The sequence below is a fragment of the Heterodontus francisci genome, chromosome 4 (genome assembly GCF_036365525.1).
Source record: "Heterodontus francisci isolate sHetFra1 chromosome 4, sHetFra1.hap1, whole genome shotgun sequence".
In the NCBI taxonomy this organism is placed as follows: domain Eukaryota; kingdom Metazoa; phylum Chordata; class Chondrichthyes; order Heterodontiformes; family Heterodontidae; genus Heterodontus; species Heterodontus francisci.
Genome location: NC_090374.1, coordinates 69,271,566 through 69,285,964, shown reverse-complemented (window position 1 = coordinate 69,285,964; position 14,399 = coordinate 69,271,566). Strand labels below are relative to the sequence as shown.

The 14,399-nt window shown below is 44.4% G+C and overlaps 1 protein-coding gene across 1 annotated transcript in view; it reads right to left on the bottom strand.

Annotated features, from left to right (window-relative positions):
* Positions 1-14,399, bottom strand: part of adgrv1 (adhesion G protein-coupled receptor V1) — an 810,104-nt gene that overhangs the window by 344,563 nt on the left and 451,142 nt on the right. Inside the window, exons 75-77 of the mRNA XM_068029668.1 lie at positions 14,249-14,366; positions 10,106-10,277; positions 8,265-8,507 (exon numbers count right to left, since the gene is read on the bottom strand). Of these exons, the coding sequence (XP_067885769.1) occupies positions 8,265-8,507; positions 10,106-10,277; positions 14,249-14,366 (533 nt within the window). The remainder of the gene's footprint in view (positions 1-8,264; positions 8,508-10,105; positions 10,278-14,248; positions 14,367-14,399) is intronic.

Here is a 14,399-nt window from a genome sequence, read left to right as displayed (position 1 = left end):
TTTTCAAATAGGTTCCCTACCACTGATGTTTGACTCACCGGCCTGTAATTACCTGGTTTACCCCTGCTACCCTTCTTGAATAATGGTACCACATTCGCTGTTCTCCAGTCCTCTCACACCTCTACTGTGGCCAGAGATGATTTGAAAATTTGTGTCAGAGCCCCTGCTATCTCCTCCCTTGCCTCACATAACAGCCTGGGATACATCTCATTTGGGCCTAGCCACTAAAACCGTTAATACCTCATTCCTTTCAATGCTAATTTGTTCGAGTATATCACAATCCCCCTCCCTGATCGCTACACCGATATCGTCCTTTTCAATAGTGAACATAGATGAAAAGTAATCATTTAAAACCTCACCTATGTCCTCCAGCTCCACACACAAATTGCCACTTTGGTCCCTAATGGGCCCTCCTCTTTCCCTGGTTATCCTCTTGCCCTTTTTCTTTGGCCTCCTTATCTCGAGAGACAATGGGTAAGCGCCTGGAGGTGGTATGTGGAGCAGTGCCTGGAGTGGCTATGAAGGCCAATTCTAGAGTGACAGGCTCTTCCACAGGTGCTGCAGAAAAATTTGCTTGTCGGGGCTGTTACACAGTTGGCTCTCCCCTTGCGCCTCTGTCTTTTTTCCTGCCAACTGCTAAGTCTCTTTGACTCGCCACACTTTAGCCCCGCCTTTATGGCTGCCCGCCAGCTCTGGCGAACACTGGTAACTGACTCCCACGACTTGTGATCAATGTCGCAGGACTTCATGTCGCGTTTGCAGATGTCTTTAAAGCGGAGACATGGACGGCCGGTGGGTCTGATACCAGTGGCGAGCTCGCTGTACTATGTGTCTTTGGGGATCCTGCCATCTTCCATGCGGCTCACATAGCCAAGCCATCTCAAGCGCCTCTGACTCAGTAGTGCGTATAAGCAGGGGATGTTGGCCGCCTCGAGGACTTCTGTGTTGGAGATACGGTCCTGCCACCTGATGCCAAATATTCTCCGGAGGCAGCGAAGATGGAATGAATTGAGACGTCGCTCTTGGCTGACATACGTTGTCCAGGCCTCACTGCCATAGAGCAAGGTACTGAGGACACTTGCCCTTAATATACTTATAAAATGCCTTGGTATTTTCCTTTGTCTTGTCCCCCAGTGTTTTTTCATGCCCCCTCTTCGTTCTCCTAATTACTTTTTTAAGTACCCCCCCCCCCTACACTTTCTATACTCCTCTAGGGCCTCTGCTGTTTTCATCCCCCTGAACCTGCCACAAGCCTCCTTTTATTTCTTATCCAATCCTCTACATCCCTTGGCATCCAGTATTCCCTGGACTTGTTGTTCCTACCCTTCACCTTTATGGGAATACGTTGGCCCTGAACTCTCACTATTTCCTTTTTGAATGACTCCCACTGGTCTGATGTAGACTTTCCTACAAGTAACTGTGCCCAGCCCACTTTGGCCAGATCCTGTTTTATCATATTGAAATTGGCCTTCCCCCAATTCAATACCTTTATTTCCAGTCCATCTTTCTCCTTTTCCATAACTATCTTAAATCTTATAGAGTTATGGTCACTATCCCCGAAATGCTTCCCCACTGACACTTCTCACACTTGTCCGGCTTCATTCCCTAGGATTAGGTCCAGTACCGCCCCTTCTCTTGAAGAACTTTCTACGTCCTGCTCAAAAAGCTCTCCTGTATACACTTTAAGAATTTCACTCCCTTTAAGCCTTTTGCACTAAGACTATGCCAGTTAATATTGGGGAAGTTGAAATCTCCTACTATTACTACCCTATTATTTTTACACCTCTCTGAGATTCGCCTACATATCTGCTCCTCAATCTCTCCCTGACTATTTGGAGTAGTAAACTCCCAGCCAAGTGAATACTCCCTTTTTGTTTTTAAGTTCTCCCCATATGAGGAACCATCTAAGATAAAATCCCTCCTTACTGCAGTAATTGACTCCTTGATCAATAGTGCAATGCCACCTCCTCTTTTACACAACCCCCACCACCCCGTCACATCTGAAGATTATATATCCTGGAATATTGAGCTGCCAGTCCTGCCCTTCCCTCAAACATATTCCCATGTGTTAAACAATGCCCTCAATTCATCTACCTTACTTGTAAGACTCCTTGCGTTAAAATATTAATGTCTTGGGTGAGGGAACTAAATGTAACATTTCCAGGTTTTCAGACGACACAAAGCTGGAGGGGATGTGAGCTGTGAGGAGGATGCAAAGAGGTTCCAATGTGATTTGGACAAGTTGGGTGAGAGGGCAAATGCATGGCAGATGCAGTATAACATGGATAAATGTGAAGTTATCCACTTCAGTTGTAAAAACAGAAAAGCAGATTACCTTCCGGGAGCAGAGAGGACCTGTGGGGAGAACGCCGGGAGCGGAGCCTTTAAATCGACCCCGAGGATCGAGGCCCAGTCTCTTACCTTCCGGGAGCGGAGCGGACCTGTGGGGAGAACGCCGGGAGCGGAGCCTATAAATCGACCCCGAGGATCAAGGCCCAGGCTCTTACCTTCTGGGAGTGGAGCAGAGAAGAGCTCTTCCAGGGCGCCGGAGTTTTGAAAAAAAAAAGCCAACAGTGACGTCAGAGGGGAGCTGCAAGGTGATTGGTTGGGAGAAGACTCGGAGGGCGGAGTTCCGGAGCGGTGAGTATATAGAGTAACTTATCTCGGGTGGAAAAAAAAGAGGAAAAAAAACTGAAAAAGTGACGTCACAGGAAAACTGTGACTTGATTGGCTGGTAGGGAATCTGCACTGAATTTGAAAATAAAACATTGATAAACTAATTAACCCTAATTAACTAATTAATTAATAAGTAGAGGAATAACTAAACCGGAGGGAGGAGATTACTGTATTTTGCATTTAATATTTATAGCAGAAATCTAGCACTAGGGAGCATATAGTTAATTGTAACTTAATTTAGTAAGGATTTAATAAGTATTTATTTTAAATTAACTTACTAATTAGTGCTAGAAATGTCAGTTAGAGGGGTAAAGTGCTTTACCTGTGAGATGTGGGAGGTCCGTGACGCTTCCAGCGTTCCGGACAACTACATTTGCAGGAAGTGTACCCAATTGCAGCTCCTCAGAGACCGCATGGATCAGTTGGAGCAGCAATTGGATGCACTTAGGAGCATGCAGGTGGCGGAAAGCATCACAGACAGGAGTTTTAGAGACGTGGTTACACCCAAGGTGCAGGGAGATAGATGGGTGACCGCTAGAAGGGGCAGGCAGTCAGTGCAGGAATCCCCTGTGGCTATCCCCCTCTCTAACAAGTATACCGTTTTGGATACTGTTGGGGGGGAATGGCCTATCAGGGGAAAACAACAGCAGCAGCCAGAGAAGTGGCACCACGGCTGGCTCTGTTGTTCAGCAGGGAAGGATAAAGCGCAGAAGAGCAATAGTTATCGGGGACTCTATAGTCAGGGGCACAGATAGGTGCTTCTGTGGACGTGAAAGAGACTCCAGGATGGTATGTTGCTTCCCTGGTGCCAGGGTCAAGGATGTCTCTGAACGGGCAGGGGGAATTTTGAAGGGGGAGGGTGAACAGCAAGAGGTTGTGGTACACATTGGTACTAACAACATAGACAGGAAGAGTGACGAGGTCCTGCAGGGGGAGTTCAGGGAGTTAGGTAGTAAGCTAAAAAACAGGACCTCTAGGGTTGTAATCTTGGGATTACTCCCTGTGCCAATGAGGCTATAAATAGGAAGATAGTGCAGCTAAACACGTGGCTAAAGAGCTGGTGTAGGAGGGAGGGTTTCAGATATCTGGATCATGTGAATAGAAATAGAAATTTATAACACTGAAGGAAGCCATTAGGCCCATCATGTCCATACAGGCCAACAAGCAGCCGTCTAGCCTATTCCTACTTTCCAGCTCTTGATCCATAGCCTTGTAGGTTACAGCACTTCCAAATGCATATCCAAGTACTTTTAAATGTTATGAGAGTTTCTGCCTCTACCACACGTTCAGGACATGAGTTCCAAATCCCCACCGCTCTCTGGGTGAAAGATTTTCCCATCAAATCCCCTCTAAACCTCCTACCTCTTACCCGAAATCTATGCCGCCTGGTTATGGACCCCTCAACCAACGGGAATAGGGTCTTCCTATCCACACTCTCTAGACGCCTCAAAATTGTATACATTTCAATTAGGTCTCCCCTCGACCTCCTCTATTTCCAAAGAAAACAACCTTTGCCTATCCAATCTTTCCACGTAACTAAAATTCTCCAGGCAACATCCTTATAAATCTCCTCTGTACCCTTTCTAGTGCAATCACACCTTTCCTATAGTGTGGTGACCAGAACTGCACGCAGAACTCCAGCCTACTAAAGATTGGCCTAACTAGAGTTTTACACATGTACAGCATTACCTCCCAGCTCTTATATTCTCTGCCTCGGCTAATAAAGGCAAGGATCCCGTATGCTTTCTCAACTACCATATCTACCCGACCAGCCATCTTCAGGGATCTGTGGACATGCACTCCAAGGTCCCTCAGTTCTTCTACACTTCTCATTATCCTACCATTTATTGCATATTCTCTTGCCTTGTTCGCCTTTCCCAATCCCGTTACCTCTACTTCTCCAGGTTGAAAACCATACCAACATCCTCTGCCTTCATACACAGTTTACCCTTATGGTCCCTAGTAGGTCCTACTCTTTCTTTAGTTATCCTTTTGCTCTTTATGTATTTATTTTTTAAAAAAGTTTGCGTTTTCCTTGATTTTACTTGTCAATATTTTTTCTGGCCCTCTCTTTGCTTTACTAATTTCCTTTTTCATTTACCCCTATGCTTTTTATATTCTTCTGGTTTTCTGCAGTATTGAGCCCTTGGTACTTGTCATAAGTACATAGCCAGCCTGCTCTTCTTAAAGGTAGTCTGTCCCTCTTACAGGGAAGCTATGTGGAATCACAGGAGATTGCTGCTCAATGCTATTGCTGTAAATTCTGAAGAAGGAAAACGTAATACCAAGGCAGAGAGGGGGCTCTGCGGTTCACACAGATGCAGCACTGGAGGCTTTAGTCATGCAGGCAGACAGATGCCATGGTTGCATTGGTGGTGGTGGGGGAGCGGGGGGGGAGGTTGCTGGAGGCCCTCAAGGATAACCCTCAGAAGTGTTTAGGAGCAGGTGATCAGTGAGGTCAATTCCCAGAATCTGGACCTGAGGGCCTGGCAGCAATAACACAAGTAGTGTGTTCTCACATAGATGGTCAAGGTCAGTGAATGCATCTTCATATGACATCTTCAACCCACTGTTCCACCAGCCTCTCACACTGCTTAGTGCACCACATCCCCCCCTCCATCACTCACCCTTTTGCAGTCTCTGGCACTCAAAACTCATAACTAAAATCCAGATGCTCCACCGCATACACCTTCCACTGATGCCAGCCTCGCACCCAGGCCTCACTGCTTCCACATACCTCCAATTATTCACCTCTGGCAGGCACATCACCCAAACACAGTGCAACACAATCACTGACATTATTCCCTCTCTCTTGCAGGACAAGGTGGCACACACTAGAAGGGAGCAGAAGCAGAACTGGTGGGCTCAAGGGCACCTACATCTCCTGAGCTTTATGGAGGAGATGGCTCTCCGCATTATGGGGGTAGCTGCAACAGAGCCCGTGGAAACCGGCATTGCTGAGAAAATTGAGGATGACAGTCTGTTACTGTCTTATGTCCCTTCTCAACTCTCAACTGACCCTCAACCTGCTAACTGGCATGACGAGCAAGCTGCAGATAATGTGAGCATGAAACTTCTGCTTTCCTCCTCAATCCCTTCCCTCACCCTAACTATTCTGATTTCCTGTTTTCATACACCCAAGAACTGCCTGCCACCTGTCCAGCCACAGCACACCCAGGAGGAGGAGGGAGAGCAACAGCATAGCAAATTTGGTGCTTCTTCCTCACTTTTCTAATTGTAGCATTGGCCTAAATGGGGCCTGTACATTGGCTTGCTGAGCGCTCAGCAAGGGGTCAAACAGCATGTGATGATAACACATGGTGCAGCCAGCCTTCTATTCTTAAAAGCTGTCAGTCCCTCTTACAGGGAGGTTTCCAGCACAAGCAAGGGCATTCACACGAGTGCCCTTCCGAGTATGGGGCACCATGCGGGCCATCCCGGAAACATGTGGAGGTGCAGCACACTCCACTTGGAGGGCCTCCAGCTTCTGTAGTGCCATCTCCAGCAGCGCGACAGATCTAAAATTTGAACCCATAGCATATAAAAGCAAGCATACTTATTGATCAAATCATACAATGAATAAACTGCAGGTGCTGTCAAAACAAATACTGCAGATAAATGAATTTTGTGGAATTTTCAGTATCAACTGACCATTACAATCTTCTGAACAGGAGGAAGAGTGCTTCAATAATGCCTATTCAGCTGCAAACTGTCTCTTCTAGTTTCTGTCTTTAGTTCTGATATATTTGCAAGTATCTCACTGACAAATATTGCCTACCATTGCAGATTATGAAGTAAATTTTTATCTTCACCACCTGAGAGATAATATGGTGGAGTGTATCAGTGGTTGCAAAAATCAGGCAATCCACTTCACTAGTAAAGATAAAACTTTACCTCTTCTTGTGAAGACCTTAAGGTACCATTTATAAATCGCCTTTTTCACAAGAATGCAAAATGCACTCTTTTGCTCATCTCTTATGTTGTCCGAAACACATAGCCACATAAAAAGTGATATTTTCATGTTTGTAGTTTTACTACATACATAAGAAGTGTACAGAGATTCTCATTACAGAGAACAGATTGGTTTCATATCAAACGACAAGTTACGAAAGCCTTAGTTTAACTTCACCAGGTAAATGAGGATCATACTAAGCCACAAATTTTCCAAGGAGGCAAATATCAAGGAATTTGTAACAAAGATTGGGACAGGAGGATTCAAAAGGGAGAAAGAGGGTAAGTAATGAGATAGTGTTGACTACACACAGAAATGTATCTCTATACATCTCTCTCCCTCATAAATATCAATCTTATGTCTGTACAGACCTTGGGCTGAATTTTATGGGCCCCCTTGGGACAGGGGAACAGAGGCGAGAGGGCCCATAAAATTGTGGGGAAAGGATGGTCTTCCTGTCCCAGGCCAATTGAGATCCTTAAGTGGCCAATTAATGGGGGGGGCGGTCTCTCCTTTGAGGCAATCCTGGACCCCCGGAGGAAACCCCCGGCAGCGACTGCCGGCCCCCTGTGAAGATCCCTCCCCCAACACACTCACTAATCCCACCTCCACTCTGTTGCTCTGGCTTGCCGGAATGGCCCCAGTGACCCCAGCCTCACTCACCTCTCTTAATGTCTCCAGATTCTTAGGTGGTGCAGAGCCTCCTGCAGTACCAACAGTGGCCACTGCTCTCAGTGGTGCTGCCGGTACTGCAGAGCTGCCGACTCTCAGATTGGCCAGCAGCTCTTGGAGGCAGCAGCTCATCCCTTAAAGGGACTGAGTCCCCGTGAAGTCAGTTAATTGGCTGCCCACCGTGAAATAGTAACTAGGGTCTGACTGAGGGCTAAAGCAGGGTCTCCCCCACCTTCCAGCCCGCTGCTTGATCTACATCTTAGAACAAAATCCAGTCCTTTCTGTCTGTACAACTTGATTTCCTGCCGTCAAGTATTTGTCACATACTTTTTCAATCAAAAATTCCTCTGTCCAGACATATATTGGATTTTGCCTGTGTAATCTTGTCACTCTGTTGTGTAATCTCACCACTAGGTTCCCATAAATCATTTAAAATGCTACATGAATTTTTGCACATCATTTTTTTCTCAGAAACTGAAGCTCAGCACAGCACAGCACAGAGTGGGAATACTATTCAAATTACAACATTTAATGGTTTTAAATTGGATAATTGTTACCCCTGGATGATGCAACCACAGACACAAACTACCTGATTACAAGGAACGTAATAACTTATGGCTGGTTTGATGCAACTTTTGAGAGAGAAAGAATCTAAAAATCCCCATCCACAAGAATCCAAGCATTAATAACATCATTAAAAAAACTTGTTTATACTTATTTACTATTCAATGTTGTTTATCTAAATATTTCAGGAAATACTCTTATTCAGATAAGTTGATCACTCAAATAAATGCCTGTGCATTAACTTCAATGTTGTAAGAGATTAAATTATATTAATTTGACATGGAAATATATCTGAGAGTTCAGCTTTTATCTGTATTTTACATCTGACAAAATTACAGGTCATCACAAAATAACTTGTTGGATTAGATTTAAAAATAAGCTTGCTCCTAGTTTTACTCACCTGTGTGTGGTAGCTAACACTGACAATTGCATTTGTACCAGCCTCTCTGACAACCTGCAGGCTGAGAAATCTGGCCTTTTGATGAATGACAGGTAGCCGAGATCCCACAGCGAAAAAGATCAACTCATGAAGCTTATCACTCTCCAGAATTGTAATATTTAAGAATCGGGCACTGCTATTTATCATGGCCCCTGCACCCACTTCATAGATTTCCACAAGAAACCATGTTTCAGATTCTGGGATCTGCAGAGGAGCATTCGAAGAACAATAAGTATGTAAGAAACATTGTCCATTCTTTTTACATCACAATATAGTCATTAATTAAGTGGCATATTGAAACATAATGACAGTCTAAAATTGAAACTTAACTTTAACATAGAAAATAGTTCTAACATTTCATAGGTAAAGCAAATTTTAATTAAACAACAGAAAACATGCATAATTCATTGTCCCATGCCTCACTTATTAGACAATGGTACAAATCCAAATTACAACTGAGAATTTATGGACAACGCAGCGATAATATATTCATCAGTAAAGATGTATTAAGTAATGAAAGTACTGGAGAGTTAAATAAACCTCACATTCCATTATTTGTTATGGTGTTATCTGTTTGCTACCACTGCAGAAGAATGTACAATTTCCCTTTGAGTATTGTGAGCTTAAAAATGCAACGAGACATGAATGAATTAACTGAAAATGTTATTTGATATTCCAGATCAGAACAAGGTGCTGTGTAAAAAAAAAATGTTTCTTCATATTCCTTCACCCATCTATGTCCTCTGGTTACGGACCATTCTGCCACTAGGTTGTGCTTTTAAAATTAGGTACATTCATTTCCAAGCACAAGGCTTTGCCAGGGACAGGCCTGTGTCAGCATCATGTTGGACGTGTGATTATGTGAAAGACACACACATTCATGCCACTTCAAGCACTTTGGTATACTCCATCGTCCCATGTACAGGGTGTTGGTGGGGATAATGGAAGTAGGAATATTGTCCCTGTTATTTAGGGTGGTCTGCCTTTGAAATGAGAGGTTCTCTGATTATGTAGTTTTAGGCTTTCTGATCATCTTAAATAAGCCATTTGTAGCTAAGTTGCATTGAAGAGCTAATCATACTAAAGTGCAAGTGTACCTACTGAATTCAGTTGATCAGTATGTTTTAGTTCCAGTCAAATGATGAGGTTGGTTTTGAGTGCCCTTGCCTGGCATTAATGGGTGGTAACAGCCTCAAAGTGGAGTTCATAGCCTTACTGTGCTGATAACATCAATGATGGAACCCGATCCATTTCACAAGGAGCGTCCCCACCATATGGTCAAAACACCTCCCTGTTTCAGATACTAGACCCCTTTGCATATGAAAATAGGGTGCAATGATATAATAGGACGCTGATTGCTATTTCAGATAGAAAGTTGTCAGAACCAGTGCAGTTCAGGCTCCAATTAGTTCCATGGACAAATATAGAGAAAACGCCCCATAAAGGTAAGTATTGAATTATTTTTGTGGGCCCAAGAGGAGCGGGATTGTACCTCCAAGGTCCACAAAAGTAATTTCGGTCGCTGCTGCTCCAGGACAATGCCTTCCCCTGAACTTTCCTTGCTGACCTCATTTCCAATCTTCAATCCAGCATCGAGATGGCTGTTTGGTGCCTGGCAGCTTATCTGGCAAATGTAAAAGAGGTTTGAGCCTTAAAATCATGGGGCATACTTCACCAAGGAATGGACAGTTGACAAGCTCATTCTGTCAGTCGGTCACCTCATAAAGAGCAGAACTTCCATAAACAGTGCCCTCATAATCACAACCAGTTACTTAAATAGCACTATCTTTCGCTTTACTGACCTTGTCTGGTTTGATTTCAATGGCAATGGTACATTCAATCTCTCCACTAACACAGAGGGTAATTCCTGATATAGCCATCAACTCATTGACCAGATTTACCCCATCTCTTTGCAGTACAACATCTGTTTTATTAAATGTCACACGCCATGAAATCTTCACATCCTCAAAAGATCTGTAAATGTAAAACAAATGTCACACCTAAAATATTAGGGTTAAAGTAATAGAGTTCCTTATTAACATTGGAATATCATTTTAAAAAATCATGCCCCTAGATCTCTTCGTTTTTTTATTAACATGGAAGTGAAAAAGACTCAGGTGGGAAAATCAGGTAGATTTTCATCTTCACCGCTTGGGCAGAGATCTGGTGAAGCAGATCACACGCTCCTCATAGAAACTGCTTGATTTTTATTCCAGTGAAACCCCCTCTTTACCAGCCTTTTTCGTCCTCAGATTAACAGAGTTTACTTGCTCTGTGCTGTCCAGTGATACAAATAGAAAATAGTTGCCTGATCTGATGCTAATCCTCAAGGACCTCCCTATATGAAGCCAGTTATGTCTTGGTGATCTGCCTTATGACTCATCGAATATTGCCAATATTTATCAGTTCAGCTGATACTTTGAATTAGGCTAATGAGGAGAGATAAATCCATAGAACAATCTGTAGAACAAGGATGATGAACCAGGGTAATGAACCAGGGCAAGTGATAGAGCTGTTGGTGGGCGAGCACTTTGGAGATAGTGATCACAATTCTGTAGCATTCACTGTGGTAATGGAGAGGGATAGGTATGTGCAACAGGGCAAGGTTTACAATTGGGGGAAGGGTAGATATGATGCTGTCAGGCAGGAACTGAGGAGCATAAGTTGGGAGCATATGCTGGCAGGGAAGGGCACGGTCGAAATGTGGAACTTTTTCAAGGAGCAGATAGTAGGGGCCATTGATAAGCATGTCCCTGTCAGACAGGGAAGGGATGGTCATGTGAGGGAACCGTGGTTGACAAGAGAGGTTGAGAGTCTTGTTAGGAAGAAGAAGGATGCGTATATAAGGTTGAGGAAAAAGGGCACAGGCATAGCTCTGGAGGGATACAAGATGGCCAGGAAGGATCTGAAGAAAGGGATTAGGAGAGCTAAGAGAGGGCATGAAAAATGCTTGGCGGGTAGGATAAAAGAAAACCCCAAGGCCTTTTACGCGTATGTCAGAAATATGAGGATGACTAGGGGGACCGTAGGTCCGGTCAAGGACAATAGCGGGAGACTATGTGTTGAGCCGGAAGAGATAAGTGAGGTTTTGAATGAGTACTTCTCTTCGGTATTTACGAATGAGAAGGGGTGTATTACTGAAGAGGACGGTGTGAAACAGACTGGTAAGCTCGAGGAAGTGCTCGTTAGGAGGGAAGATGTGTTGGGGTTTTTGAATAACTTGAAGATAGACAAGTCTCCCGGGCCTGACGGGGTATATCCAAGGATGTTATGGGAAGCAAGGGATGAAATTGCAGAGCCGCTGGCAATGATCTTTTCATCTTCTCTGTTGACGGGGGTGGTACCAGGTGATTGGAGGGTGGCAAATGTTGTGCCCCTGTTCAAGAAAGGGAATAGGAACAACCCTGGGAATTACAGGCCAGTTAGTCTTACTTCGGTGGTAGGCAAGTTGATGGAAAAGGTGCTGAGGGATAGGATTTCTGAGCATCTGGAAAGACACTGCTTGATTCGGGACAGTCAGCACGGTTTTGTGAGGGGTAGGTCTTGCCTCACAAGCCTGATTGAATTCTTTGAGCAGGTGACCAAGCAAGTGGATGAGGGTAAACCAGTGGATGTGGTGTACATGGATTTTAGTAAGGCATTTGATAAGGTCCCCCATGGTAGACTTATGGAGAAAGTCAGGAGGCATGGGATAGTGGGGAATGTGGCCAGTTGGATTAAGAATTGGCTAACTGATAGAAGGCAGAGAGTGGTCTTAGATGGTAAATACTCAGCCTGGAGCCCAGTTACCAGTGGCGTGCCACAGGGATCAGTTCTGGGTCCTCTTCTGTTTGTGATTTTTATTAACGACTTAGATGAGGAAGTCGAAGGGTGGGTCAGTAAATTTGCAGATGATACAAAGGTTGGTGGAGTTGTGGATACCGAGGAGGGCTATTGTCGTCTGCAAAGGGACTTGGATAGGTTGCAGTGCTGGGCTGAAAAGTGGCAGATGGAGTTTAACCCTGAAAAGTGTGAGGTCGTCCATTTTGGAAGGACAAACACGAATGCAAAATACTGGGTTAACGGTAGGGTTCTTGGGCATGTGGAGGAGCAGAGAGACCTTGGGGTCTATGTGCATAGATCGTTGAAGGTTGCAACTCAAGTGGATAGGGCTGTGAAGAAGGCATATGGGGTGTTAGCGTTCATTAGCAGAGGGATTGAATTTAAGAGCCGTGAGGTGATGATGCAGCTGTACAGGACCTTGGTAAGGCCTCATTTGGAGTACTGTGTGCAGTTCTGGTCGCCTCATTTTAGGAAGGATGTGGAAGCCTTGGAGAGGGTGCAGAGGAGATTTACCAGGATGTTGCCTGGAATGGAGAATAAGTCTTACGAGGAAAGGCTGAACATTCTAGGCCTCTTCTCATTAGAACGGAGAAGGATGAGGGGTGACATGATAGAGGTTTATAAGATGATCAGGGGAATAGATAGGGTAGACAGTCAGAAACTTTTTCCCCGGGTGGAGCAAAGCGTTACAAGGGGTCATAAATTTAAGGTGAAGGGTGGGAGATATAAGGGGGATGTCAGGGGAAGGTTCTTTACCCAGAGAGTGGTCGGGGCATGGAATGCCTTGCCTGGGGAAGTTGTTGAGTCAGAAACTTTAGGGACTTTCAAACGGCTTTTAGATAGGTATATGGATAAAGGAGAATGATGGGGTATAGATTAAATTGTCCTTGACAGAGGACAAAGGATCGGCACAACATCGTGGGCCGAAGGGCCTGTTCTGTGCTGTATTTTTCTATGTTCTATGTTCTATGAAATAAGGCTCCTGTTCTTCTTAGACTGGATGCAATTGTTTGCGATGTTAGCAGATCAAAGCTTAAAAGTATTCAAATGGCATTCCTTGTGCGCACCATTTATTTTAAATGAATTAACACCTTTGTTCAAATAGGGAGGTTATTCATGTGTTAATTGTGCTTGGCTTGTGTGGATGACAGTAATTTCAAGGTTGCTACATATTAATGTAATTAGAGATGATTTGGTCTCATTTGATTTGGAGTTTCAATAGAAAAGTTGTCACTTTGGGAGAAGGCCTTTGCAAGAAATCAGTAAGAATCATTCAGATGTCGGGTTCTGGGGCCTTTTCACACGACAACTCTTTTGACACCTGTTGGATTTTATTTTCCAAGAACTGGGAGATTAAAGGCCTGAGAGAATGAAAAGTCACCAAAGTGTTGCTTAGCTGTCGATTTTAACCCTATCCAGATGGGGAAAACTGGGTGGCTGGGCATTGAAAAACAGGACGGCTACTTCTCTGTTTGTATCTTGACCCTTACCAAATATTTTGGTAAGCAGGCAGATGAGGGCCCTGCCTAAAGCAGGTGGTGGTGGTCGGGCGGGGGGTGTGGGCGGGTGGGTTCATGAATTTATGCAAATCAAGGTCTCGTTACATCAACAGGACTCTGACTGAATTTAAACAAGGCCTTATTAGGAAGCTACTGCGGCTTTTCCACCAGACTGAAGCAGATCTGCAGTTAATCTGAAGAGGCCATCCAAGATAAGTCCCCTTCCTTTCTTCCTATGAGACCATCCCAAAACATCCTCATAGTCACATCCCTGCTTGCATGCGAGCCTTCCTTTGGTGGTAGCCACTTGTCCTCTGGCCCCGACATCCTGTCCTGCCCGCAGGCCAGCTACTGCTTTCCACCCATTTTGTGTGGGCAATTGACTGGTAGCAGATGAGGCCTGAGGGCTAAACAACCCCAAACCACAAACCTAGTCCAGTAAGTGCGTTTTGTACTCACCCTGTCCACCCACAACCTGTCAAAGGTCAAAAATCGACCCTTTGACTTCCCTGCTGGGAATTAGAGATTCCAGAATTGTTTGTGAATTCCCTGTTGACTCCAGTACAGAGGTGCTTTGTTTTAACATGTAAAGATGAAGACTATTTCTATTAATGAAAATTTTACCTGTTCTTTTGCCTCTCAATTGTTAGCTGAACCATCCTATTTTCAGAGTCTTCATCCAACACCAGGCTACTCTGGGAGACCCACATAAAACCCACAATGCCATTCGGCATGTCACTTCCTGTATTGAAAATATATAAAAACTAAGCAAAAT